Genomic DNA, 25,404 nt, shown 5'->3' with positions numbered 1-25,404 from the left:
CAGAAAGTTCAGGTTAGACAGTGTCTCAGGAGGTAGAGTGGTCATCTGGTAATCAGAAGGTTCAGGTTAGACAGTGTCTCAGGAGGTAGAGCGGTCGTCTTGTAATCAGAAGGTTAGGGTTAGATAGTGTCTCACAAGGTAGATCAGTCATCTGGTAATCAGAAGGTTCCTGGTTTGATTCCAGCTCCTCCAGCCAGTGTCCTTGAGCAAGACACTTAACTAACACACTTAAACCCCTAACTGCTCCCGATGAGCAGGTTGGCACGTTGCATGGTCACCTCCGCTGTCGGTGTGTGAGTGAATAGATGAATGTGAGGCATAGGTTGTAAAGCGCTTTGGATAAAAGCTGCTATATGAATGCAGTCGATTTATCCGTTTGAAACTCTCCTCATTATATCTTTCTAACGGCTGAGACCACTTATTGATGTATCGATAATTATCGATAACTGCGTGAAATCGATAAGTGGCGTCACTTATCGATGTGTTTGCATGTATGTAAAAATAATTTTATAAAAAAAATATGTAAATACTTTTTTCTTAAAAAAGAAAGAAATATATTATTTAACGTTAGTTCGTGTGTGTGTGTGTCACGTGCACTCACTGTGGTTTTTGCGATGCTGTAGTTGGCCCACGACAGCGAGTCGTGCCGAGCACGCTGCCAGTAGCGATCAGGAAGATGCCGTCTGAAGTGACTGGCAACATTTAGAGAAGTTGGAGGGCAATAAATTGGTTGTTTGCAACGTACAGTATGTAAAGTGAAACTACCGTTTTCAGGTAACACTACCAATTCACACGATCATTCAATACTTTTTTATTATTATAATAATAATTATTAGGGCTGTCAGTTTATCGCGTTAATTAGATTAATTAATTACACAGCAAATTATCGCGTTATGAAAATTAACTCAAAATTAATTACATTTTTTTTTTTTTTTTTATAATATTTTTTTTTTATCTCATTCATTCCATAAGAATGTAGAATACACATTTACAGACTTTTGTTCTTGGTATCTGATTCTAGGGACATCTATGAATCTCAGGGAATGTATTCCTAGTGTCAGAAACTAGAGCAAATACTGAGGGCTAGATCCACAAAGAATGGATTGCACGGTGCCAGTTGCACCCTTACTTACTATTCATTATGAATTGAAAATGGGGGACCCTGATGTAAACAAGACGAAAGTCTTTCTCTGGTCTGCATCCCCTTAACAATTGTGTGTATTGAGCCGTACTGTATTGTACCCATTCTGCAATCTGTTAATAACATTTTCATTCAATCAATCAATCTGCGCGGTGATTGATTGAATGAAAATTTTATTTTGAGTAAATTGTAATGAACCAAATGAGAATATCAATACATTTTCTTTTATCTTTGACTGTGAATAACACCATGCTCAAATTGACCAGACCTGAAAAATCTAAGCTAATTAATAGATGGAAGATGATTAAACAGAAGGTTTTGTAGATGCAGTACTGAATTCTGCCATCCGGACACATGCAATTTGAAATATGATTATAGAATATAGAATATCAGGCATAAAATGGTTATGTGATTAATTAGATTAATTAATTACAAATCCTGTAATTAATTAGATGCATTTTTTTAATCGCCTGACAGCACTAATAATCATTAAAAAAAAATCGATATTTATCGATAATTCCTTCCCGATTTATCGATTCTTCCAATATCCATATCGTCTCAGCCTTATATGTTTCACCCCCCCCCCCCCCCCCCCTCAGATCCGGTTGAAGAGAGGACCTACTCCCGCTCGGCCTCCCCCCCGGAGAACGGCTTCCGGCAGTACGCGGAGACGCGGCTCTACAGCAGCCAGGGCAAAGGGCCCGTCCGCACCGAGCGGCAACCCTACCTGGGCGGCCGGTCGTCCCACGAACCCCCCCCTGCTCCTCGCTCGCACTCCAGGGTGCAGGTGCTACCCCCCGCCGTGTCCGTCGTCGGCAATGGTCCCCGCCGCGGTCGGAGACCGGACCAGATCTCCTCCAACGGATACGAGACGGACAGCAGCAGCCAGGACTCACGGGAACGTCCCGGAAGTGCCGGGGGGGACAGTGGGCGAGGCGGCAACAGGCCCGGTCGACAGTGGAAACCCATGCGGGAGGCGCTGAACGTGGACAGCGTGATGAGCGGCATCGGTACTGGTACTGGTAACGGGGGCAACGAGGGGCGAAGGCAACAACACAGCCCTCCCCGGAGGAGGAGGCCCGGCAGCCAGGAGAGGTCGCCTCCTCCCCCCCGCGAGAGAGACACAGACGGAGACTTCTCTTCGTGGGGCGGCGGCGGCCGGGAAGACCGCAAGCCGCCCAAGAGTCTGATGACGATCTACGAGGAGGGGGGAAAGAGGCACGACGAGACCGGCGGCAGCCGCAGCAGCTCGCTGGAGTCCGACAGCCGCGGCGGTTACGGCGACGACAAGGACCGGTCGAAGGGGGGCACGGTCACGGCGCTCATCAAGGTCCGCAGCACCGACAGCTGGAAGATCCAGCGGACGGAGTCCGGGTACGAGAGCAGCGACAGGCTCAGTAACGGCTCGGCCAACCTGGACTCGCCCGTGGTGGAAAACCTCTCGTCCAAAGACCTGCGGAGCCTACCGGAGCTCCAGACGACGAGGTGAAACTCTCCTTTCTTTTTCTCTTCCACAGTTTGAATAGTGATTCTCTCCTCATGTTTGACAGCAAATTCGGTAGCTTCAAATTAAGGCTGTCAAAGTTAATGCGATAACGCACAATTCTCTTAACGCCACAATTTTTTTTAAAGCAAGATTAGCGTTTAAAAAAAAATATATATATAAAGAGAGAGAGAGAGAGAGAGAGAGAGAGAGAGAGAGAGAGAGAGAGAGAGAGAGAGAGAGAGATGCATGAGGGTCATCCTTTTGTGTTAAATGGCTGCATAAAGCAAGCATTTGTTGACTCATGTTGATAAGAGTATTACAACTTGAATAATATCCGTTTAAGGTAAGTTAGATTTAGAACAGATAAAATTTGTTTATTAATTTGCGATTAATTGCGAGTTAACTGGACAATCATGCGATTAATCAGATTAAATATTTTAATCGATTGACAGCCTTACTTCAAATACAACATGGTATCTGTATGCGCAGTATTACAATGTCTTAAAAAGTTATTCTCCAATTTAAGGTATTAAAAAGGCTGTCGGGAGATAAAATAATATGAAATATATTAAATGTTCTTGTTGTTTTTTGCGGGGCTACTGGGAGCTTGGTGCATCTGGCGAGAGCTTGTATGTGACGCGCGAGAATTTTTATTGGTGCAGCCGCCAGTTCAGTGTCTCTATGTGTTTTTTGTCGGAATCAGAAAGGTCTTTATTACCAAGTAGTTTTCACATACAAGGAATTTGCTTTGGACGTTATCCAAACCGTGGTATGGTGTATGGTGAAATTGGTATTAAAAAGGTTTTACTGCTGTGAAGCACTTTGAAAGTGTATTATTATTAAAAGGTCTTAAATTGAACTTGTTGAAACCTGCAGATACCCTGAACTCACAGCGATGATTTCCCTTCACTCCTTTGAGGATTTGAGTGTCAAACACGCCGCCTATTTCTGAATAATTAAAACGGTACAAACAATCCGTCCTAAGAATAGCGAGACCCATTTTTACATAAATGCACACGGGGCAGATAAGCCCAGGGTTATTGCGCTGGGCTGTCATTTTGTCGAGCTCATGTGGAGATAACGATCCCAACTAGCTGACGACAACGATGCCGACGCGGGCCTCTTTATGCCAGCGAGTCTGTCTCTCGACAATAGATGGTTAAAAACGTAACTCAATTATCCATGCTTCACCATATAAATATATTTATTTATTAATTTATTTGTTTAACCTTTATTTAACCGGGCAGGTCGATTTAACAACAAATTCTTATTTACAATGACGGCCCGGCGAGAGAAAAGAGAAAAAAATTGAAAAGAGACTATGCTTATATCACAGAGGTAAGGGAAATAATTAAAGCACACATCAAGTGTAGGTTCTCTGAGCACGGATGCTCTTTTTAAACAACGCCATGCTTCACATTCACACACATTCACACCTGGAAGCTGCCTAGTACAACCACAGTCTGACACTGTTGACCACTAGGAGCTGCCCAGTACAACCACAGTCTGACACTGTTGACCACTAGGAGCTGCTCAGTACAACCACAGTCTGACTCTGTTGACCACTAGGAGCTGCCCAGTACAACCACAGTCTGACACTGTTGACCACTAGGAGCTGCTCAGTACAACCACAGTCTGATGCTGTTGACCACTAGCTGCCCAGTACAACCCCAGTCTGACACTGTTGACCACTAGGAGCTGCCCAGTACAACCCCAGTCTGACACTGTTGACCACTAGGAGCTGCCCAATACAACCACATTCTGACACTGTTGACCACTAGGAGCTGCCCAGTACAACCCCATCTGACACTGTTGACCACTAGGAGCTGCCCAGTACAACCACAGTCTGTCACTGTTGACCACTAGGAGCTGCCCAGTATAACCACAGTCTGATGCTGTTGACCACTAGCTGCCCAGTACAACCACAGTCTGACACTGTTGACCACTAGGAGCTGCCCAGTACAACCACAGTCTGACGCTGTTGACCACTAGCTGTCCAGTACAACCACAGTCTGACACTGTTGACCACTAGGAGCTGCCCAGTACAACCACAGTCTGACACTGTTGACCACTAGGAGCTGCCCAGTACAACCACAGTCTGACACTGTTGACCACTAGGAGCTGCCCAGTACAACCACAGTCTGACGCTGTTGACCACTAGCTGCCCAGTACAACTCCAGTCTGACACTGTTGACCACTAGGAGCTGCCCAGTACAACCCCAGTCTGACACTGTTGACCACTAGAAGCTGCCCAGTACAACCCCTGTCTGACACTGTTGACCACTAGGAGCTGCCCAATACAACCACAGTCTGACACTGTTGACCACTAGGAGCTGCCCAGTACAACCCCATCTGACACTGTTGACCACTAGGAGCTGCCCAGTACAACCACAGTCTGACACTGTTGACCACTAGGAGCTGCCCAGTACAACCACTGTCTGACACTGTTGACCACTAGGAGCTGCCCAGTACAACCACAGTCTGATGCTGTTGACCACTAGCTGCCCAGTACAACCACCGTCTGACACTGTTGACCACTAGGAGCTGCCCAGTACAACCAGTCTGACACTGTTGACCACTAGGAGCTGCCCAGTACAACCACAGTCTGACACTGTTGACCACTAGCTGCCCAATGCAACCACAGTCTGACACTGTTGACCACTAGCTGCCCAATACAACCACAGTCTGACACTGTTGACCACTAGCTGCCCAGTACAACCCCAGTCTGACACTGTTGACCACTAGGAGCTGCCCAGTACAACCCCAGTCTGACACTGTTGACCACTAGGAGCTGCCCAGTACAACCACAGTCTGTCACTGTTGACCACTAGGAGCTGCCCAGTACAACCACAGTCTGACACTGGGAGGGAGGGAGGGCGGGAGGGATGGAGGGATAAATGGACGGATGGGCTGAAGGACTGAAGGAAGGAAATAATCTGTTGCCAGCATCAGTGTCAGATTCCCTCCCACACTTGGCTGACAGAAGGAGCACGTTCAGTGACTCCTGAGATGTAACACTGAACGGCACAGGAAGTCCTTCATTTCAACAGCCATCACACTTTATAATGCATCACTGAGCACAGGGTGACAGTACTATCTTCCTGGACTTTTACTTTACTTTTAGACCGACATAGTACAATTTTATACTTACTGTATATTCTGGATATTTTGACTGTATATTTTATATTAGAATGTAACATAGGACATTTTATATTAGTATATTAGTATATTTTATATTAGAATGTAACATAGGAAATGTATTATCCCAGACCATATTTATTCTTAGGCTTATTTTTATTCTTATTTGTGACTTTTTGTTTTTGTCTACCTAAATATTTACTGTTTACTGTGAGCGATTTGTAGTGCCAATTTTCCCTTGCGATGAATGAAGTATTTCTATTCTATTCTATTCTATTCTATTCCACCATAGTAAACCATTCACAATGAAAGTGCATGTAGTTCACGGACTGAAGTCACGGCGGCTTATTGCCTTTGTTTATGTTCACAGGACAGATCCATCTTAACACTTTAAGGACCAGCCACGAGTTTATACGTGTTACGGTGCCATGCGTTGTGGACCAGAGCCACGAGTTGACTCGTGGCAAGTTGTTATTGTTTTATTCCATATTAATAACCGTATTAACGTCCCCGATCCACTCTGGGGACCTACCCGCATATTTGATTTCGGCAACATGCAATACCGGCCAGATCCTCTTAGGGGCGCCATCGCTCCACTGCAGTATCATTGAGGCCGATTGGGAAAAAAATAAATGTTACTGTCTGTGGGCGTTTCATTTGAGCCTGGATCCCAAACGAACATCATCCATCTTTGATCACGTTTGGAAGCGCAGATTTCAGCCTGGAATAATGGGATTTATGATCAGCCAATGGACATATCGATCTACCAGATGCCGATGTATTATGACGAAATGCTGCCGGCTATCACATGGGCTGACGGTAGGATACTATTCACCCAAATTACAGCCGGATTGTAGCTTGTTTTAAAACGCAACGATCAGTGATGAACGCACACTGTATTGCTAATCAATAATAGTAATCGGCGTCCCCCGCCGCCCCCATTTCATCCATAGATGCTCTGTAATAGTCCGGATGCTACGCAGTTTGTTTTATTTCATTCGTATATATACAACAGAAATGGCGTTTGATATAACGTGACTAGCCTTTAGCCTCATATCTAGCTCCCCAGAAAAAAGACGAGGCGAAAACTGCGATAAACCTTATATTCACGGCGCTATAAAATGACAACCAACCGATGGATTTTTATTTTCTTTAAGCCATTATGAAGGCACGGTTTATGCACTCAAGTGACAATGAGAATGGACAGATAGCAATACTATAAAGTATATATATAGCTGTTAGAAAGTACATCGGTTTGTTGACAAAGCTCGGTCTTCTGGACTATAACCAACCCTTTCTAAGAGGTTGGTTGAGGCACTACACAGAGTGGGACTCGGGGGAAGGGCTCTGCGGACGTGTCACACGCCGTGTAAATACTAACCGGTCCTGCGGATCATGCTCTCTCCGTTTCAGGGACCTCATCCTTCAGAGAAGAGGCCACGACTCCGAGGCTGACAGCGTGCACGCCGCTTACTTATACGGTAAGGGGCTGTCCTTCTTGCTCTTCCGTGTTTCACAGCTTGACGGTTTACAACAGCAGGTGGTGGTGGGGGGGGGGGGCTTGAGGGACGGTTGTTACTGCAATTCTGAATCCATGAGGGCCTTGAGGAGTGTGAGGAGAGATGTGAGAGGAGCAGAGGGCTGGTGTGTGAGAGATGTGAGGACAGATGTGAGGAGAGATGTGAGTGAGGAGAGATGTGATTGGAGCAGAAGGCTGGTGTGTGAGTGAGGAGAGATGTGATTGGAGCAGATGGCTGGTGTGTGAGTGAGGAGAGATGTGATTGGAGCAGAGGGCTGGTGTGTGAGTGAGGAGAGATGTGATTGGAGCAGAGGGCTGGTGTGTGAGTGAGGAGAGATGTGATTGGAGCAGAGGGCTGGTGTGTGAGTGAGGAGAGATGTGATTGGAGCAGAGGGCTGGTGTGTGAGTGAGGAGAGATGTGATTGGAGCAGAGGGCTGGTGTGTGAGTGAGGAGAGATGTGATTGGAGCAGAGGGCTGGTGTGTGAGTGAGGAGAGATGTGATTGGAGCAGAGGGCTGGTGTGTGAGTGAGGAGAGATGTGATTGGAGCAGAGGGCTGTTGTGTGAGTGAGGAGAGATGTGATTGGAGCAGAGGGCTGGTGTGTGAGTGAGGAGAGATGTGATTGGAGCAGAGGGCTGGTGTGTGAGTGAGGAGAGATGTGATTGGAGCAGAGGGCTGGTGTGTGAGTGAGGAGAGATGTGAGGGGAATGAATGAATGAATGAAAACTTTATTTAACAGATTGCAGAATGGGTACAATACAGTACGGCTCAATACATACAATTGTTAAGGGGATGCAGACCTGAGAAAGACGTTTGTCTTGTTTCCATCAGGGTCCCCCATTTTCAATTCATATAGACATTTATGACATACACAACATACATGACATTTATGGCATAGGGACATATAGGTATTTAGTACTGATACATTTGTGACATAGGCGGTATTCAAATATACAGTACTGTTACCCCTAGATCCTGACAGAGTATATACATATGATGGGGAGGGGACTGTACATTAGGAGGGGGTGGGTGGGTGGGAGGGAAATATACATACGGCGGGGAGGGAATATATACATGCGGTGGGGAGGAGACTGTCTATTAGGAGGTGGTGGGGGTTTTGGGCATTTACGGTGGCCAGTTTCGAATTGCAGCCTCCCGTAGGTGCTCTTTAAGGGCGGTTTTGAATGTGGGCAGGGATTCACATTCCTTTACAGCTTTGGGTAGGGCGTTCCACATTGTTGTGGCATAATTGCGAAACGTGTTTAGTCCCTTGTTTGAGCCGAATCTGGGTTTAACATGATTTGTTGAGCTTCCTCTGGTGTAGTGGTTGTGGTATTCACTGACCTTTGGGAAGTATTTTGACATGTACATGGGCACCCCGGTCGTATAGTGTATCTTGTAGACCAGGCCCATTGCAAGTTGCTGTACTCTGTCGTCTACTCTAAGCCATCCTAGGTTGGCAAAGTGGGCAGGGGTGAGGTGGGTTCTGGGGTTCAGGTCAAGTAGTAGTCTGACCAGTTTGTTTTGTGATGTTTGTAATTTTGTTTTAAGCGCCTTTGAGGTGCTTTGGTACCATGAGGTGCACGCATAGTCATAGTACCCTTGAATGAGTGCTCCTGCCAGAGTCTTCAGGGTATTCTTGTTTACCAGAGAGGAGATCCGGTACAAGAATCTAGTTCGTTGGTTGACTTTTTTTATTACATTGGATGCCATTTTGTCACAGGAAAGATTTGCCTCTAGGATGGAACCCAGGTAGGTAATTTCGTCTTTCCTTGTGACAATATTGTCACCCACTGTAACTGAGAAGCCGTCGGTCTTGCTGAGTTTGTTATTTGAACCGAAGAGAATGGACTCTGTTTTGCCCATGTGTAATGATAGTTTGTTATCAGCGAGCCATATGCAGATTTTGCCTAGTTCCGTGCTGAGGGTTTTTTCAACCTGCAATTTGTTCTTGTCAGAGACCAGCAGGGCTGAGTCGTCCGCAAACAGGAACAAGTTGCAGTCACAGGCTGACGACATGTCATTTGCATAAATTAGGAAGAGTAGCGGTCCTAGTATGCTTCCTTGTGGAACACCACAGCTCACTGTGAGGGGGGGGGATAGAGTACCGTTTACCTCTACCATCTGTTCTCTCCCCTCCAGGTAGGATTGCATCCAGCTCACTGATAGGCTATCAAAACCAATTGCTTTTAGCTTGTCCATTAGAATGGAGTGATTGACAGTGTCGAAGGCCTTTTGTAGGTCCAGCATGACCATGCCGCAGTATTTGCCAGCGTCCACCTCTTGTTTGATGTGGTCGTTCAAATAGAGGAGGCATGTGTCAGTGGAGTGGGACGTTCTGAAGCCAGATTGGAGCAGGTGAGATGACGGTGTCGAGATGACTAGTGTGTATTTTGCACCTGGAGAGTGGCCGGTAGTTCTTATAACTGCGCCAACCACCTCTGCCGAAGGGCCGACAGCGGCTCAGGAGGTAGAGCGGTCGTCTGGTAGTCGGAAGGTTCCCGGTTCGATTCCCACTCCTCCCGGTTAAGTGTCATTGAGCAAGACACTTAACCCCTAACTGCTCCCGATGGTCGCCTCCGCCATCGGTGAGTGAATGTGTGACTGAATTGTAAAGCACTTTGGATAAAAGAGCTATATAAATGCACCATTTACAATTTGTTACCCTTGAACTCCCAGCTACTCCAGGGGCCGTGGCGGTGGCTCTGTGCTTTGAAATCTCTGAAGAAACGACGCACACGGGGCTATGGGGGCATCGGGGACAGGATATGTAGAAAGACACATTTCAATTAACGGGTATATCGACAGGTAAAAATCCATCCACTCCATACGGATGACGTTTCATCAATTATTTAGCGAATATCTCGGGCAACGGAGCCAAAATCGCCATTAGTAAGAAAAACTCTAATCTACTCGATAGAGAGGACCTCTGGCCGGTACGGAAGACTTTCCCATCACTCATCACACAGATGGTTCCCGTCGCCGGGCGAAGTTCCCCTGCCCCCGCGGAGTTCCGTCTATTGTGCCGGACCTGTAACATTAAGATAATACGGAGTAATTTCCTTTGATTTATGGTTCTCTCTCCGCGCAGCGTTAAGGTCATCGTCTGACGGAAGGGGATTTAATGGAAATGTATATGTTCTTCTGGCTCCTCATTTACTGGCCCTGACCTTTTTTCTCCCGGAGAAAGATGATGCGCGTCGTTGTGTGCAGCGCCCGCGGTAGGACCGTGCGATGCCCTCTGAGAAGTTCAGGGGGGAGCGTTGCCTTAAAAGAACACAACAACATTTTGGGAAATTAGCTTACCGTCTTCTCCAGTGAGAGACGAGATAGATAGATACCAGTTTCCTCTCTGTGCGTTCCGTAGAAAGCTGTCTGGCTGCACGTTAGCCTAGCTTAGCACAATGAATGGAAGCGGACAGTGCCGGTTAGCCTTCAGTGTTACATGCTAGTTTGACAATGCCTAGGCTAACCGGCACTGTCCGCTTCCATTCATTGTGTTAAGCTAGGCTAACATGCAGCCAGATAGCTTTCTACTGAGCGCACAGAGAGGAAACTGGTATCTATCTTCTAGTCTCTCTCTATGGAGTAGACGATACATTTCCCCAAATGTTGGCGTGTTCCTTTAAAGCAAAAATACAACCATAACGCTAACAGTAAAGTAGGATGTACAGTATGTGTTCTAAAATCACACAAAGTAGAATAACTTCATCCGGCGGATATATCTCGTCCAGTAGAGTAATATCTCGGATGTTACCGATTTCCAAGGCCTTCAAATTCCATGTTATCAATACAAGGCCTTCAAATTCCATGATATCAATTCAAGGCCTTCAGATTCCATGGCATCAATTCAAGGCCTTCAAATTCGATGTCATCAATTCAAGGCCTTCAAATTCCAAAACACAATTTGTCCACCGACGAATAAAGTAATAATGAAGTCGGTAAACTGCTGTGTTTATTTTCACCACAAGATCAACGTTTCGATCCACAAGCCCCCCCCCCCCTTCACTGGACTGAGTATATAATAATAATAATAATAATAATAATAATAATAATAATAATAATAATAATAATAATAATAATAATAATAATAATAATAATAATAATAATAATAATAATAATAATAATAATAATACACTTTATTTGTATAGCCCCTTTCATACAAGAATTGTAGCTGTGAAAGTGCTTCACAACAGTAATGTAGACATAATGGACATACAATTTACATAGGCATAAAATCATGAAAATGGCATGAATATAGAGAAGCATAAAATGAGCAGAGAATTGACTAAATAAAAGCAATGCATAAAGTGCAGACATAATTTGTTTTATAAAATAGACAATAATAGAATATAATAGATCTGGTACTCTATTGGAATCATAGAGAGATTAATAAACACACCCAAAACGTGTATCAAGGATGAGGTGTTGTTGTTGTTGCACAACAGGTACCGTCTTTGATTTGACTACAAACTACAAAAAGTACTTAAAAAAGTCTCATGTTTGTTTCTTGGAGTCGTGACTTTGCCTCCAGATGAGCGGTTCCGACGTCTCGCCTCGCCAGACGGAACCCGGCGGGAACCAGGAAGGAGAAAGAAAGAAATTAAGCTCTTTGTTTTTGTGATTGATGAGACAATCTCTCCAAGAAAACCCTTAGAATAGGAGCCGGTTTCACACATCTAGCTATAGAGGCTATTTTCATCCCCCAGACAGGATGCAAGGAGATTAGGTGACATGGATATCAGCAGGGGGGGGGGGGGGGTAGACCCCCAAAACACCCCTTGACATTTGTCTCGTCTCCCCGTCCGTCCTGCACACATGCTCTCACTATGCCACCCGTCATGAACGGGGGGAGTGTGGGGGGGGGGGGGGGGGGGGAATTCACCAAACAACCCTTTTAACACTTTGAATGCCCAATCGTTTTTTTTTTTATTAGCGATCTGAATTCATATTTCATCAACCGAGTCTACCGTTGGTAATCCTGCCCCGCCAGGCGCTCAGATGTGAAAAAAGCGCCCCCTATCGTCTCCCAGATGGTAATTCACCCTTTTGGATTGGATTCAATGAAAATGCATGGGGAAAAAAGACCCGGACTCCACATTTTACTTCTCACGCAAGCAATCTGGACCATCAGAGCAGCGGGGATTATGTGTTTTACTGTATACGCGGTGGATCAATAATAGGATCGATTTTTGGAATGGTCGATCAGGAATTGGAATAATCCATTTGGATACCATCTGATCTCAGGTAAGGAATCTATTTGACCAGTATTAGGATAATCAGACCTTTTTTTCACAGAGATATAAGCTTTCCCCCTATATGTGATATGGCTGTTTTGACTGTGCGAGTGATCAGGAAATAAGATAATCGATTTACAGCTTGCGGCACCAGCGTGCATATGTACACATATACTATCGATAATCTAGCGTTTATTTTAAAACGATTCATAAATAGGCAGAACAATGACAACGTTCTAGAATATTACAGTACATCAGCGTTTAGCAGGGATTTTTTTTTCTTCTTCTTGAAAACGAGGGCTTTTCAAAATGATATAAAACGGAAATGAACCGATAAAAAAACAATCCGCTTCGACAATGTTGACTGGAAATGGGTCATTGATAATGCAACGGCAGATTAGACACATAGCCATAATTTAAAACATAGATTAGGCGATATTAACGTTAACATTGAAGTGGTGCTGGGCATTCAAGCACTAAATGTGCACCCCCTGCTGGGCATTCAAAGTGTTAATAATAAAATAAGAAGAATTACCGGTAGTAGGTTTCCCTTTTAGAAGGAGTATTGGTGTGACATACAGGTCATATTATGGGCTGTGAACATCAGAACAGTGAGGCCTGTGAAGATACTGACAAAGAAACGGATGTTTCTGATGTTGATGATTGATGATTTATTTAACCCTATTTGACCAACACCTCCAAATAATGGACCAGCATATGACAACTAAACAACAACAATACATTAATACATAAAAAATATGTTCGTATTTGTAATATTCCTAAATAGCGGAGAGACGTTGGGGTTTGTGTAGAAGTTTCGAAGTAAAAACTCCTCCCATTAACAACTCAAAATATTGAATAACCATTGTAAAGATTCAGAAAATGAATGTGGTCGTAAATCCCAGAGAGGGGATAGTTCCATTTGTCCAGGCATTTATCTTTCAGCCAGTGTGATGGATCCACTCCCCGCCATTTGCAAATTGTATTGACAAGCTGCAGCAAATGTGTCTGAAGTCAGTTCGACCAGAGTTCAGCTGTGGTGTTCTGGCATGGAGCCAGAGTTCATTTTATGTTTATTAAAGGATCCCCATTAGAGACACATGAAAGAGCCTCTAGTCTTCCTGGGGTCCTGGACAAAACAAATACAATTCAAATGTACAACAAAAAATATGAATAAAAAAATTAAAACAAAACATAGTTTTGGAGCCAGAGTTCAGTGTTCTGGTTCTGGAGCCAGAGTTCAGTGTTCTGGTTCTGGAGCCAGAGGTCAGTGTTCTGGTTCTGGTTCTGGAGCCAGAGGTCAGTGTTCTGGTTCTGGAGCCAGAGTTCGGTGTTCTGGTTCTGGAGCCAGAGTTCAGTGTTCTGGTTCTGGAGCCAGAGGTCAGTGTTCTGGTTCTGGAGTCAGTGTTCTGGTTCTGGAGCCAGAGGTCAGTGGTCTGGTTCTGGAGCCAGAGTTCAGTGTTTTGGTTCTGGAGCCAGAGTTCAGTGTTCTGGTTCTGGAGCCAGAGGTCAGTGTTCTGGTTCTGGAGCCAGAGGTCAGTGTTCTGGTTCTGGAGCCAGAGTTCAGTGTTCTGGTTCTGGAGCCAGAGGTCAGTGTTCTGGAGCCAGAGTTCAGTGTTCTGGAGCCAGAGTTCAGTGTTCTGGTTCTGGAGCCAGAGTTCAGTGTTTTGGTTCTGGAGCCAGAGGTCAGTGTTCTGGTTCTGGAGCCAGAGGTCAGTGTTCTGGTTCTGGAGCCAGAGGTCAGTCTGGTGTTGTGTAGGGGTGTAACGATGCATCGATTAATCGAAATGCATAGATTCTAATGTGATGATTCAACTGCATCAATTTGAAAATGTTAGAATCGATTATAATCTAAATCAATAATAATAAAAAAACTTTTTTTTTATGTTTTTTTTGTGTGTGTATTGTTTTTATTGACCTATAGTCCATTCATGCTGAGTGAATCAGTTCCCCCAGCCACATTTGTGTATTTTTTGGGGAATTAACTGATAGAAAATGAATCGAAAACTAATCGAATCGAATCGTGGTCAAATGAAGAGATTTCATGATGCATTGAATCGTTGCCTGAATAATCGTAATGGAAATTAATCGTTGTGAGGTCGCATCGTTACACCCCTAGTGTTGTGGCATGAACCGCGCTTTCAAAGAGATCTGAGCAGTGTCCAGTGGCCCATTTTAGAGTCTAGAAATCCCCTTTCTGAGAGCACATTGAAAGTGAAGATGTGGACATGGCCAGGAGTCGGCCTAGACTGAGGCATTGTAACGTTTTTAATGTCTCATTTTTGTTGCATCCTGAGAAAGTGAAAGTGGTCATTTCAGCTAGATGACTTCAGACGCTGCTGTCCAAACACGGCCTCATTTAAATAAAGTACTAATTGACCACAGGAAAAAAGGTACATAATGTACGTTATGTTATAGCGATAAGTCATATATTTACTTATTGTGTAAGTAATGTACATTTTATCAGTGAAAGTCCAAAATAAACAGCGCAACCGGGAATCGAAATATCAATGATTGTGGTCATGGGCAAGTGCTCTCACCACTAGATTAAGACACCCACCCACCCTGATACAAACACAGCAATACTATGATGATGATGATGATGATGATGATGATGATGATGATGATGATGATTTGTTTGAATGTTTAATGGTTAGGGTTAAGGTTATGTTTAGGGTTATGGTTATTTAAGGTAACAGTGTTGTTAGGGTTTGGAAAAGTGTGTCTTGGTACTCGAGGTAAAGGCACTTGCCTCCCATGCGAGTGTCCCGGTTACATAAACAATTTACATTTTAAATATGTAATATATGTTCTTCTTATTCATAAATATGTCACTATTTTGCTTATTTGTAAATACGTCACTATATTACTTATGGCTATAAACATAACGTACAATATGTACCTTCTTCCTGTGGTTGATAAGTACTTTATTTACATAATTTGAAGCGAGATCGGGGCTGGCTGTCCAGACTCTCTGGTCACCTAAGTGACGGCCGTTCGTCCTTGTCGCCGCCGTCCTCGTCAAACCACCGTGCGCTTAAACGGGAGCGCCGCGGTGAAGCATTCTGTCTCTCGTCGGGGGCCGCCAGATCGACAGAAAGTCCATTAGCTTCAAACTGCTTTACCTCAACCGTAAATCATGTCCCCGGTCGACTTAGCCCACCCTCCCGATTGGCTCCCGCGGCTCGCCAGACGCTCATCTGGAGTTGTTAGAGAGCACGCTGACCAGACAGGATCGTTTAGCTGTTAGCATAATTGGGCATAACATCAATTAGCAGGTAGACCCTAACGGGGCAAAGGTGTCCTTACTTAACTCTCACACCTGGCCTCGCAAGAGTCTATAAAATATACAAGCCTCTTCTTCCAGTAAGACATGGAGATCATCTTTTGGTTTGTTGAACGTACACTTAAGATGTGCTGAAGGTTTTGTCGTGACCCGTGGTTTGTACGTTTGGGTGCATTCATTGCTTGAGAATGTACTTGGGCGCGATGCCTCTGGCTGGTGGAAAGAATGCGTTTGGCTCCTACTTGGGGAAGTCGAGAGTACAGACGGAGCGGTTTGTCTCTTCCACCGCAGAGCTTTCTTCCCCAGGTTTGAATACATACAGATACAGATCATTCGAAAGACATTTTAAGAAATTCTAAGTCTACTAATAGTCATGGGACTTTGTCGACTAATCGATTTGTTGATTTATTTCAGGAAATGACGCATTCGGCATGATGAGAAAAAAAAACGACCATAACAAAATTGATAGTGGAAAATTAGATTTCAGACAAGTTTTTCAGGAATGAACATGGTACTTTATTGATTACATGCAAAAATACCAGAGTTGGTATTTTGCAAGGAAGAATTGGCAAACAGCGAACACTGTCTTTTATACACATCAAACTGAGACAACAACACTACCACCTCCTCTACTATTGGCTAGAAGGCTCCTGTATCATCACCCCATCTACCCTAATGGTGTGCAGTACATAGCAGAGGTGTGGACTCGAGTCACATGACTTGGACTCAAGTCACAAATTTGATGACTTTGGACTTGACTTGACCAAATAAAAAAAGACTTGCAACTCGACTTTGACTTTAACACCAATGACTCGTGACATCACTTGGACTTGAGCCTTTTGACTTGAGAAGACTTGATACCTTCCCCCATGCCCAAAGATAAAAAATTATGTTATATTAAATACTGAATGGTTCGTACAGCGTTATTTTTATGTAGATTGTAGCGAGCGGTAGCGATTCAGCGCAGTCCTCCTGACTCCTGTCTGTGTGTCACCTCAAGTAGGGTATAACTGCTGCCTGCAGCGCTATTGGTCACCTCACCTGCGGGCGTGTTTTGTTTACTATAGTCTTGACTCTTGACTGTCATGGCGGCCCCCACTAGTCGCTTTTTTACACATTTCACAATTTCTCTTTTGTCGAGCACAAAGAAAATAACGTTTTAGTTAAATGTAATTTGTGTCTTGGCTCAAAGATCCTATCACTTTGTTTGAAACAATCTGACAGCATCCAATCAATTTGCGCCAGAGAAGAAGTAACGTTACGAACGACAATGGATCCAGTGGGAAATGATACCAGAAATATTGCTTCATTTTTCTTATAAAAACTATGTGGTGGTCAACAAAAAAACGAATTGCAGAAAATCACAGATGGAGACGCAACAACTTCCAACTTCGTTCGATATTTGAAGCTGCATAAATAACGGTATGTAACTTGGTTTGCTAGCTACAGTAGTTAAATTAATGAGCCATCATTCATTACATCCAAGATTGATACACGGCTGGCTAGGCAGTTGGTAGTCATAGTCTTATCTTATAAATAAGACTATCAGCAATGTCTCGCTTGATGAATGGAACAGTAATGCTGCTCCTTAAAAAATGGATTGATTGAAAATTCTATTAACAGATTGCAGAATAGGTACAATACAGTACAGCTCAATACAAACAATTGTTAAGGGGATGCAGACCAGAGAAATACTTTTGTCTTGTTTACATCAGGGTCCCCCATTTTCAATTCATCATGACACTTATGACATACAGCTATACAGTACTGTTTTATCAAGACATTTATGACATACAAGTATACAGTACTGTATAAGAGACATGGATCATAAAAAACAGAAATATATACATTCAAAGGGGAAGAAACTGTACATTGGAGGGGGTTGGGGGGGGGGAGGGGTGGATATTTACAGGGGACAGTTTTTAATTGCAGCCACCCGTAGGTGCTATTTGAGAGCGGTTTTGAAGGAGGGTAGGGATTTACATTATTTTACGGCTGTGGGTAGGGCGTTCCACATTGTTGTGGCATAATTGCGAAACGTGTTTAGTCCCTTGTTTGAACCGAATCTGGGTTGAACATGATTTGTGGAACTCCCTCTGGTGTTGTGGTCCTGGAATTCACTGACCTTTGGGAAGTATTTCGACATGTACATGGGTATCTTAGTGGTGTAGTAGTGTATCTTGTAGACCAGGCCCATTGCAAGTTGCTGTACTCTGTTGTCTACTCTAAGCCATCCTAGGTTGTCAAAATGGGCAGGGGTAAGGTCAAGCAGTAGTCTGACCAGTTTGTTTTGTGATGTCTGTAGTCTTGTTTTTAGGGCCTTTGAGGTGCTTTGGTACCATGAGGTACAAGCATAGTCGTAGTACCCTTGAATGAGTGCTCCTGTTAGTCTTCAAGGTATTCTTGTTTACCAGTGAGGAGATCCGGTACAAGAATATTGTTCGTTGGTTGACTTTTTTGATTACATTGGTTGCCATTTTGTCACAGGATGGAACCCAGGTAGGTAATTTTATCTTTCCTTGTGACAATATTGTCACCCACTATAACAGAGAAGCCGTTGGCCTTGCTGAGTTTGTTATTTTATCCTAGAGAGAGAGAGAACTCACACACGAATTAGGCCCTACCTAATTCTAATACCTAATAAACTACCTAATATATGAAATGCAGAGATGCCTCGTCATTTCAGTACAGATTTTGTATAGCCCAAAATTGATAAAGGGTTAAGGTGGACTAGTTAGTTGAACCGAGGTCTGCTATTATGGAGCATGTGCCATAGACTCATTAGACTGTATACAAATACAGTACAACGAAAATAAGTTTGGCATCCAACCAGAGTGCAAATGTAACAGTAAAGTGCAATAGTAATATACATGGTACAGGTGATTCAACTGGGTATAAAATATATAAATTAGTACTACTGAGTAATGGTGCTAATCAGATGTATGTACAGAATTGTAATATATATACAGTATGGTATATACAGCATTATTGCTATCATATCATAGAGTTATATGGATTATATGAAGGTGTATAAGAAGGTATATAGAAGGATTGTATACAGGTATATTCAGACAGATATGGATATATATATATAATATGCTGTAAATATAAATATATAAATGTGTATATATACGGTATATACAGCACTATTGTACATCATCATCATACAGAGTTATATGGAGTTATGAGGAAGTGTCCGAATTCATAGGTATAAGGACTAAAGAACTAAAGAAATTATTGGTCGACTAATGAACTCTTGCTTGACTAAACCATCTAATCGACTAACAAACTCTCGCTCGGCTCGACTAAGACCAAACTCACGGATTAATCGAAAGAGTAAGCGGCGCTAATAGGAATTAAAAAGAAGTAACAGAATTAGTGATGCACGATAATATCGGCCGCCGATATGGCAGTTTTTTTACACATTGGTATCGGTCCGATATCAAGATAGGGCCGATATGGGCAGATAAAAAAATATATATATATTTTGTTTTTAATCTTTTATTTAAATTTTTTTTACATGTTTTGGCTTTATATATTTTCAAAATATTAGTCATTTCTAAAAATATCAAAGTGTTTTCTATACAGAGATATCGACATCGGTAAATATCGGTATCGGCCAGAACAGCAATATTAATTAATATCGGTATCGGCCACAATTTTCACATCGGTGCATCACTAAACAGAATAATAACTGTGATATCCACGGCGGTACAGTGTGTGTAGAGGCGTCGGTAGCATGTGTCCTCGAAGTCTGCGTGTCGAGAGCAGGCCTTTTTAATGCCGCCGAGCTCAGGGAGCCCATTGACGCCCACTCAACGAGCCGCTGACTGATGTGCTGCTAACCTCGGTGTTAATGCTGTGGGATGAGTCCACATTTAACACCGCGGTCCTCTCAGACACCGACCGACACTCGACATGAGCCGCGCCGCATGGCTCCATTATGTTAAGTGGTTTAGACACATGGATCATATTTATAGAAAAGCCAGGTCATTGGGCGACGACTCCTATTACGAGTAAGATAATTAGCTCAATGATTAGCGTTAATTTGATTGTCTTTATATGCCTGTATCACTGTACGTATTAATACCACAACTCTGTACTACATACATCTGATTAGCACTATTACTATATATATATATATCCGTATATATACACATTTAGATATGAATATTTACTGCATATATATATATATATATATATATATATATATATATATATATATATCCATATCTGTCTGAATATACCTGTATAAAATCCTTCTACCTACTTATACACCTTCATATAACCCATATAACTCATATAATATGATAGCAATAATGCTGTATATACCATATACTGTGTATATATATATATATATATATATATATATATATATATATATATATATATATATATATATATATTACAATTCTGAGTGTACATACATCTGATTAGCACCATTACTCAGTAGTACTAATTTTAATTTATATATTTTATACACGGTTGAATCACCTGTACATTGTATATTACTATTGCACTTTACTGTTACATTTGCACTCTGGTTGGATGCCAAACTTTTGGTTGTACTGTACTCGTGCTGCATGATGACAATAAAATAATTTGGGGCATTATTATGTATACTCATTTAACAATGTGTATTACATTTAGTAAATTAGATTTGACTACAGTCTTTACTGTGAGCCTACTATTATACTATAACTAAGGTGAGGACAATTATGATGTCCGTGACACACAGAAGTAGATCATTTTAACTCGCTCTGATCCTCATGCTATAATTACTAGGGCTGTCTTAAATACTTCGAAGCTTCGACGCTTCGTTCGATGGCACAAGCTTCGAACATTAAAAAAAAAACGAAGTTCAATTATTATTTTTTTTTTTTTTTACTTCGGTGTGTGTGTGTGTGCATGGGGCCATTGGGTGGGGCCCGGGGGACAAATACACTGGAGGAAAGTAACCCAGCTCAGCACTGCCCAAATTATATCATCGCTATTGCCTGTTTGAAGGATATCATCCTCAAACACATACACCACCTACACGCCTATTCTCAGTCCTTGCCCCACAATGGTGGAATGAACTATCCACCCCAGTTAGGACAGCCGAATCCCGTCCAATCTTTCGCTGTCGACTAAAGACGCACTTCTTCAACCATTATCTGAAATAAAATAAAATAAAAAAAATCTAACCCTAACTAACTATTTTAGTTAGGGTTAGATTTTTTTTATTTATTTTTTTATTTTTTTTCAGATAATGGTTGAAGAAGTGCGTTAGTTAGGGTTAGATTTTTATTATTTTATTTTTTTTATTTTAGTTAGGGTTAGATTTTTTTAATTGGTTAGATTTTTTTAATTTTTTATTTTATTTCAGATAATGGTTGAAGAAGTGCGTCTTTAGTCGACGGCGAAAGATTGGACGGGATTCGGCTGATGAATATTGTTACTCAGCTGATAGAGTTGTATCCTTCCTGATGACCTGTCGTACAGAACTTGTAAGTCGCTTTGGATAAAAGCATCAGCTAAATGACTAAATGTAAATGTGAATGTAAATGCCTTGTAGAATTCCACACATAAAGATACTGGGATGAATAAACAAAATGGGAAATAAAATGTAGAAATGCATGCAATACATAAATAAATATGAATCTCCATATTATATGAAATAGAACATTTAGATAAGGTGCTACTGAGATGTTTTGGTGAGTTCTTTGTTTTTTTGTGGAAGTAGCCCTTCTTAAAAATGCATGAACATTCACTGATAATTGGTCTGTAGTGGAGTCTACAAGGTCTACATTGCCGGACCTTGTAGACTGACATAATTCTGTGCATAGTTTAATCTACACAGGCCATATTTCAAATAATCTAAATCTTACTTCATTCATCTTAAACATTCTTGATTTGGGGGATTGGTAGTTCCCATGAAATCTGAAGTTGTTCAAACGACAACAGCGATCCACCTTGAATTAAATCACACAGCCGTGTTGGCTGCGTCACAGTCACGAAAGGGGCTACTTAATTCATTAATCCAATCCACTTTATTTATAGAGCACATTTAAAAACAACAAGGTTTACCAAAGTGCTGTACAAGTCCCACAACATAAGATACAAAAAAAAAAATGTAATAAATTTTTTTTTAATTAGAAGCTTCGAATTAAAATCGAAGCTCGGCCCCGAAGCTTCGATTGCCAAAAAAAATTCGAAGGTCAGCCCTAATAATTACCTTAGATTAGATTCAAATGTATTGTCGTCATACGCCACAAGTACAGTACAACGAAAAGACGTTTGACATCCAACCAGAGTGCAAATGTAACAGTAAAGTGAAATATACAATGTACAGGTTGTACATTGTACTGTCCAACCTCACTGTAGTGGGGAAATAGGGACGTAAAATAAAGATGATGATGATGATGTGGTGGTTAAACTGGGTATAAAATATATAAATGATTAATAATATTACTAAGTAATAGTAATAGTAGTAGTATATTCAGTCATCACACAATACAATATACACAACAGGCAGTGACTGAAAAGGTACAGACTGAAGCATAATGCTTATATATGCCTGTCCTATATTCTTAACAAAATTAAGACTTAAACAGTATTCTAAAAGAAAATAACAAAAAAAATTATTCACATTTGTAATTTGTAAAAAAGCGAATTACTCATATAAATGTATATGTAATAGTGCTGATCAGATGTACAGTATGTACAGAGTTGTAGTATTAATATGTACAGTGATACAGGTATGAATATCCAATGGCATGACTTAAGTACATTTATATTCACAAGTAAATCTATAGTTTTGACATTTTATTCTGGGGTTCTGTCTGTGATTCACAGATGTGAATTTAAATTAGTTGAAGGCTTGACATTTTTTCCTCACCGCACACTTGAATTGCACTCGTAACTGAATTGCAAATATGCACGGGAGTGTGATTGATGCTCAGGAATGTGAAACACTGCGGGTCAGCAGAAAGGGGAGGAGAAGCAGAACTCGGCAGGCCTTACAACTCAGACGTGGAAGTTGCCCCAGCGTAACTTGAAAGAGCTGTCAACAAAGATATTAGGATATATATCTATATATATATATATCTGTCTGAATATACCTGCATATCATTCTTCTATAGACCTATTTATACACCTGCATATAACCCATATAACTCTGTATGATAGCATGTACAATAATGCTGCATATACCATTATATATATATATTCTAGTGGTGGGGGGAAATATCGATACATAGTAGTATCGCGATACTTTGCATGGCAATACTGTATTGATACAGGGACGCCAAGTATCGATATTTAATTATTTATTTATTTATAAAAAATATATATTGTATTTATTTTTTTTTGTATAAGGAAGTTGCGTTGTTCATTTCAATTACCTGTAATAGTACAGTAGTCCACACACACGCACAAGTGTGCATTCAGTTAAGTTGGAATATGACTGTAATACAAACAGTTCAGTTTGTCAGGTACATGCAACACAGATTACAGTGTTTACATCTGTCTGCTTGAGAAAATACCACGTTCTGCAATAAAAATGATTGAAGTAAGATGAACAGACTGAACTTTATTTTATTAGATAAAACATGTTGACAAAGTTTTACTTTGCAGTTGAAAAAAGGTAATAAATCGCAATATATCGCAATATTAATATCGTAATACTCAGCATATCGCAATATATTTAGTATCACAATACTATCGTATCGTGACTCAAGTATCGTGATAGTATCGTATCGTGAGGCCTCTGATGATTCCCACCCCTAATATATTCATTCTTACCGTATATATATCTATCCACATCTGTCTGTACATACCTGCATATATAATCCTTTTTACATATCCCCTACTCTTCTTACTACCTACAGTGCTGCTGGCCAGTCCGACTTACTACCATAGTGTCGTTATACCTGTATCACTGTACATATTAATACTACAACTCTGTACATACATCTGATTAGCACTATTACTCTGTAGTACTAATTTATATATTTTATACCCAGTTTAATCACCTGTACATTGTATATTACTGTTGTACTTTACTGTAAAATGTGCACTCTGCCAAACTTCTTTTCGTTCGTACTGTACTTTTGAATCTAATCTAATTAATTATAACATAAGGATCGGAGGGAGTTAAAATGATCTACTTCTGTGTGTTTTTAAAGAGTAAAATGAGTTAAAAGGATCTACTTCTGTGTGTCACAGACATCATAGCCGTCCTCAACTTAGTTATAGCATAGTATAATAGCCTGACCGCAGCAGTTCAGAGAGGCAGTTGTTTGGGTGACTAGAGTCTTTGGTTATTCTCTTAGCCTGGTTTGGAGCTTTTCTTCTGTATGGTGTGTATGGTGGCTGTCTACACCACTCCCCATAGCTATTTTTTTTGTGATCAAATCTTCACTCCCTGTAGTTCTTTATGGTCCAGGCCTGAGCTGTTGCCTTACCAAGGAAAGTAGGAAACTATAAAAGAAGGAAGGGTCGCCACGTCACGGACTGTGTAGCACATTGGTGCCAAGTGTGGAAACTTTCAGCTCGGCCGACTTTGAGTTGAATGGGATCAGCCATCTCGTCATTTAAACCGGTTATTATCTCAGATTTCAGAATCGTCTGCAATTTGTTACATTGTTAACGAGCTAATGTTTCATATATTGGCTGGTATATTTGGAATTTTAATATAGAACTGTCACATAAGTCTGGCACCAAGCAGAGCATAGAACGCTGGTATTCTGACGCGATGACCCTTCCTTATTTTATAGTTTCCTTGTGCCATACCAGGAAGTGATGCAACCTCATGACGTCACGATGCTCTCATTGATGCAGCTGTTATTTTTCTTCTTCTTCTTCTTCTTCTTCTTCTTCTTCTTCTTCTTCTTCTTCTTCTTCTTCTTCTTCTTCTTCTTCTTCTTCTTCTTCTTCTTCTTCTTCTTCTTCTTCTTCTTCTTCTTCTTCTTCTTCTTCTTCTTCTTCTTCTTCTTCTTCTTCTTCTTCTTCTTCTTCTTCTTCTTCTTCTTCTTCTTCTTCTTCTTCTTCTTCTTCTTCTTCTTCTTCTTCTTCTTCTTCTTCTTCTTCTTCTTCTTCTTCTTCTTCTTCTTCTTCTTCTTCTTCTTCTTCTTCTTCTTCTTCTTCTTCTTCTTCTTCTTCTTCTTCTTCTTCTTCTTCTTCTTCTTCTTCTTCTTCTTCTTCTTCTTCTTCTTCTTCTTCTTCTTCTTCTTCTTCTTCTTCTTCTTCTTCTTCTTCTTCTTCTTCTTCTTCTTCTTCTTCTTCTTCTTCTTCTTCTTCTTCTTCTTCTTCTTCTTCTTCTTCTTCTTCTTCTTCTTCTTCTTCTTCTTCTTCTTCTTCTTCTTCTTCTGTATGGTGTGTATGGTGTGTATGGTGGCTGCTGATGAACTGTTGTTGTTGTTGTTGTTGTTTAAAATCTGCTCAACGGTCATGATTCATAGCACATAATGACAGATAGTGACAGATTTTCCACAGCATCAGAGCAAATGTGAGATTCCACGTTCCCGGAATGTAGAATAGGAACCGTGTCTGTTACAACCCCCCCTCCGATGACTTAAGTAACTGGATTGGCGGATCAAGCGGATCATCGCAAAC

At 41.6% G+C, this 25,404-nt stretch overlaps 1 protein-coding gene across 2 annotated transcripts in view; it reads left to right on the top strand.

Moving 5' to 3' along the window:
• Positions 1–25,404, top strand: part of usp53a (ubiquitin specific peptidase 53a) — a 173,235-nt gene that overhangs the window by 137,130 nt on the left and 10,701 nt on the right. For both annotated transcript variants that reach the window (XM_084312808.1, XM_084312809.1), the window contains exons 13-14: positions 1,741–2,626; positions 7,179–7,246. In XM_084312808.1, coding sequence (XP_084168934.1) covers positions 1,741–2,626; positions 7,179–7,246 — 954 coding nt within the window. The remainder of the gene's footprint in view (positions 1–1,740; positions 2,627–7,178; positions 7,247–25,404) is intronic.

Source organism: Notolepis coatsorum (assembly GCF_963971535.1).
Source record: "Notolepis coatsorum genome assembly, chromosome: 4".
Lineage (NCBI taxonomy): Eukaryota > Metazoa > Chordata > Actinopteri > Aulopiformes > Paralepididae > Notolepis > Notolepis coatsorum.
The sequence above is the reverse complement of the archived record's forward strand: the minus strand, read 5'-3'. Positions and strand labels throughout refer to the sequence as shown.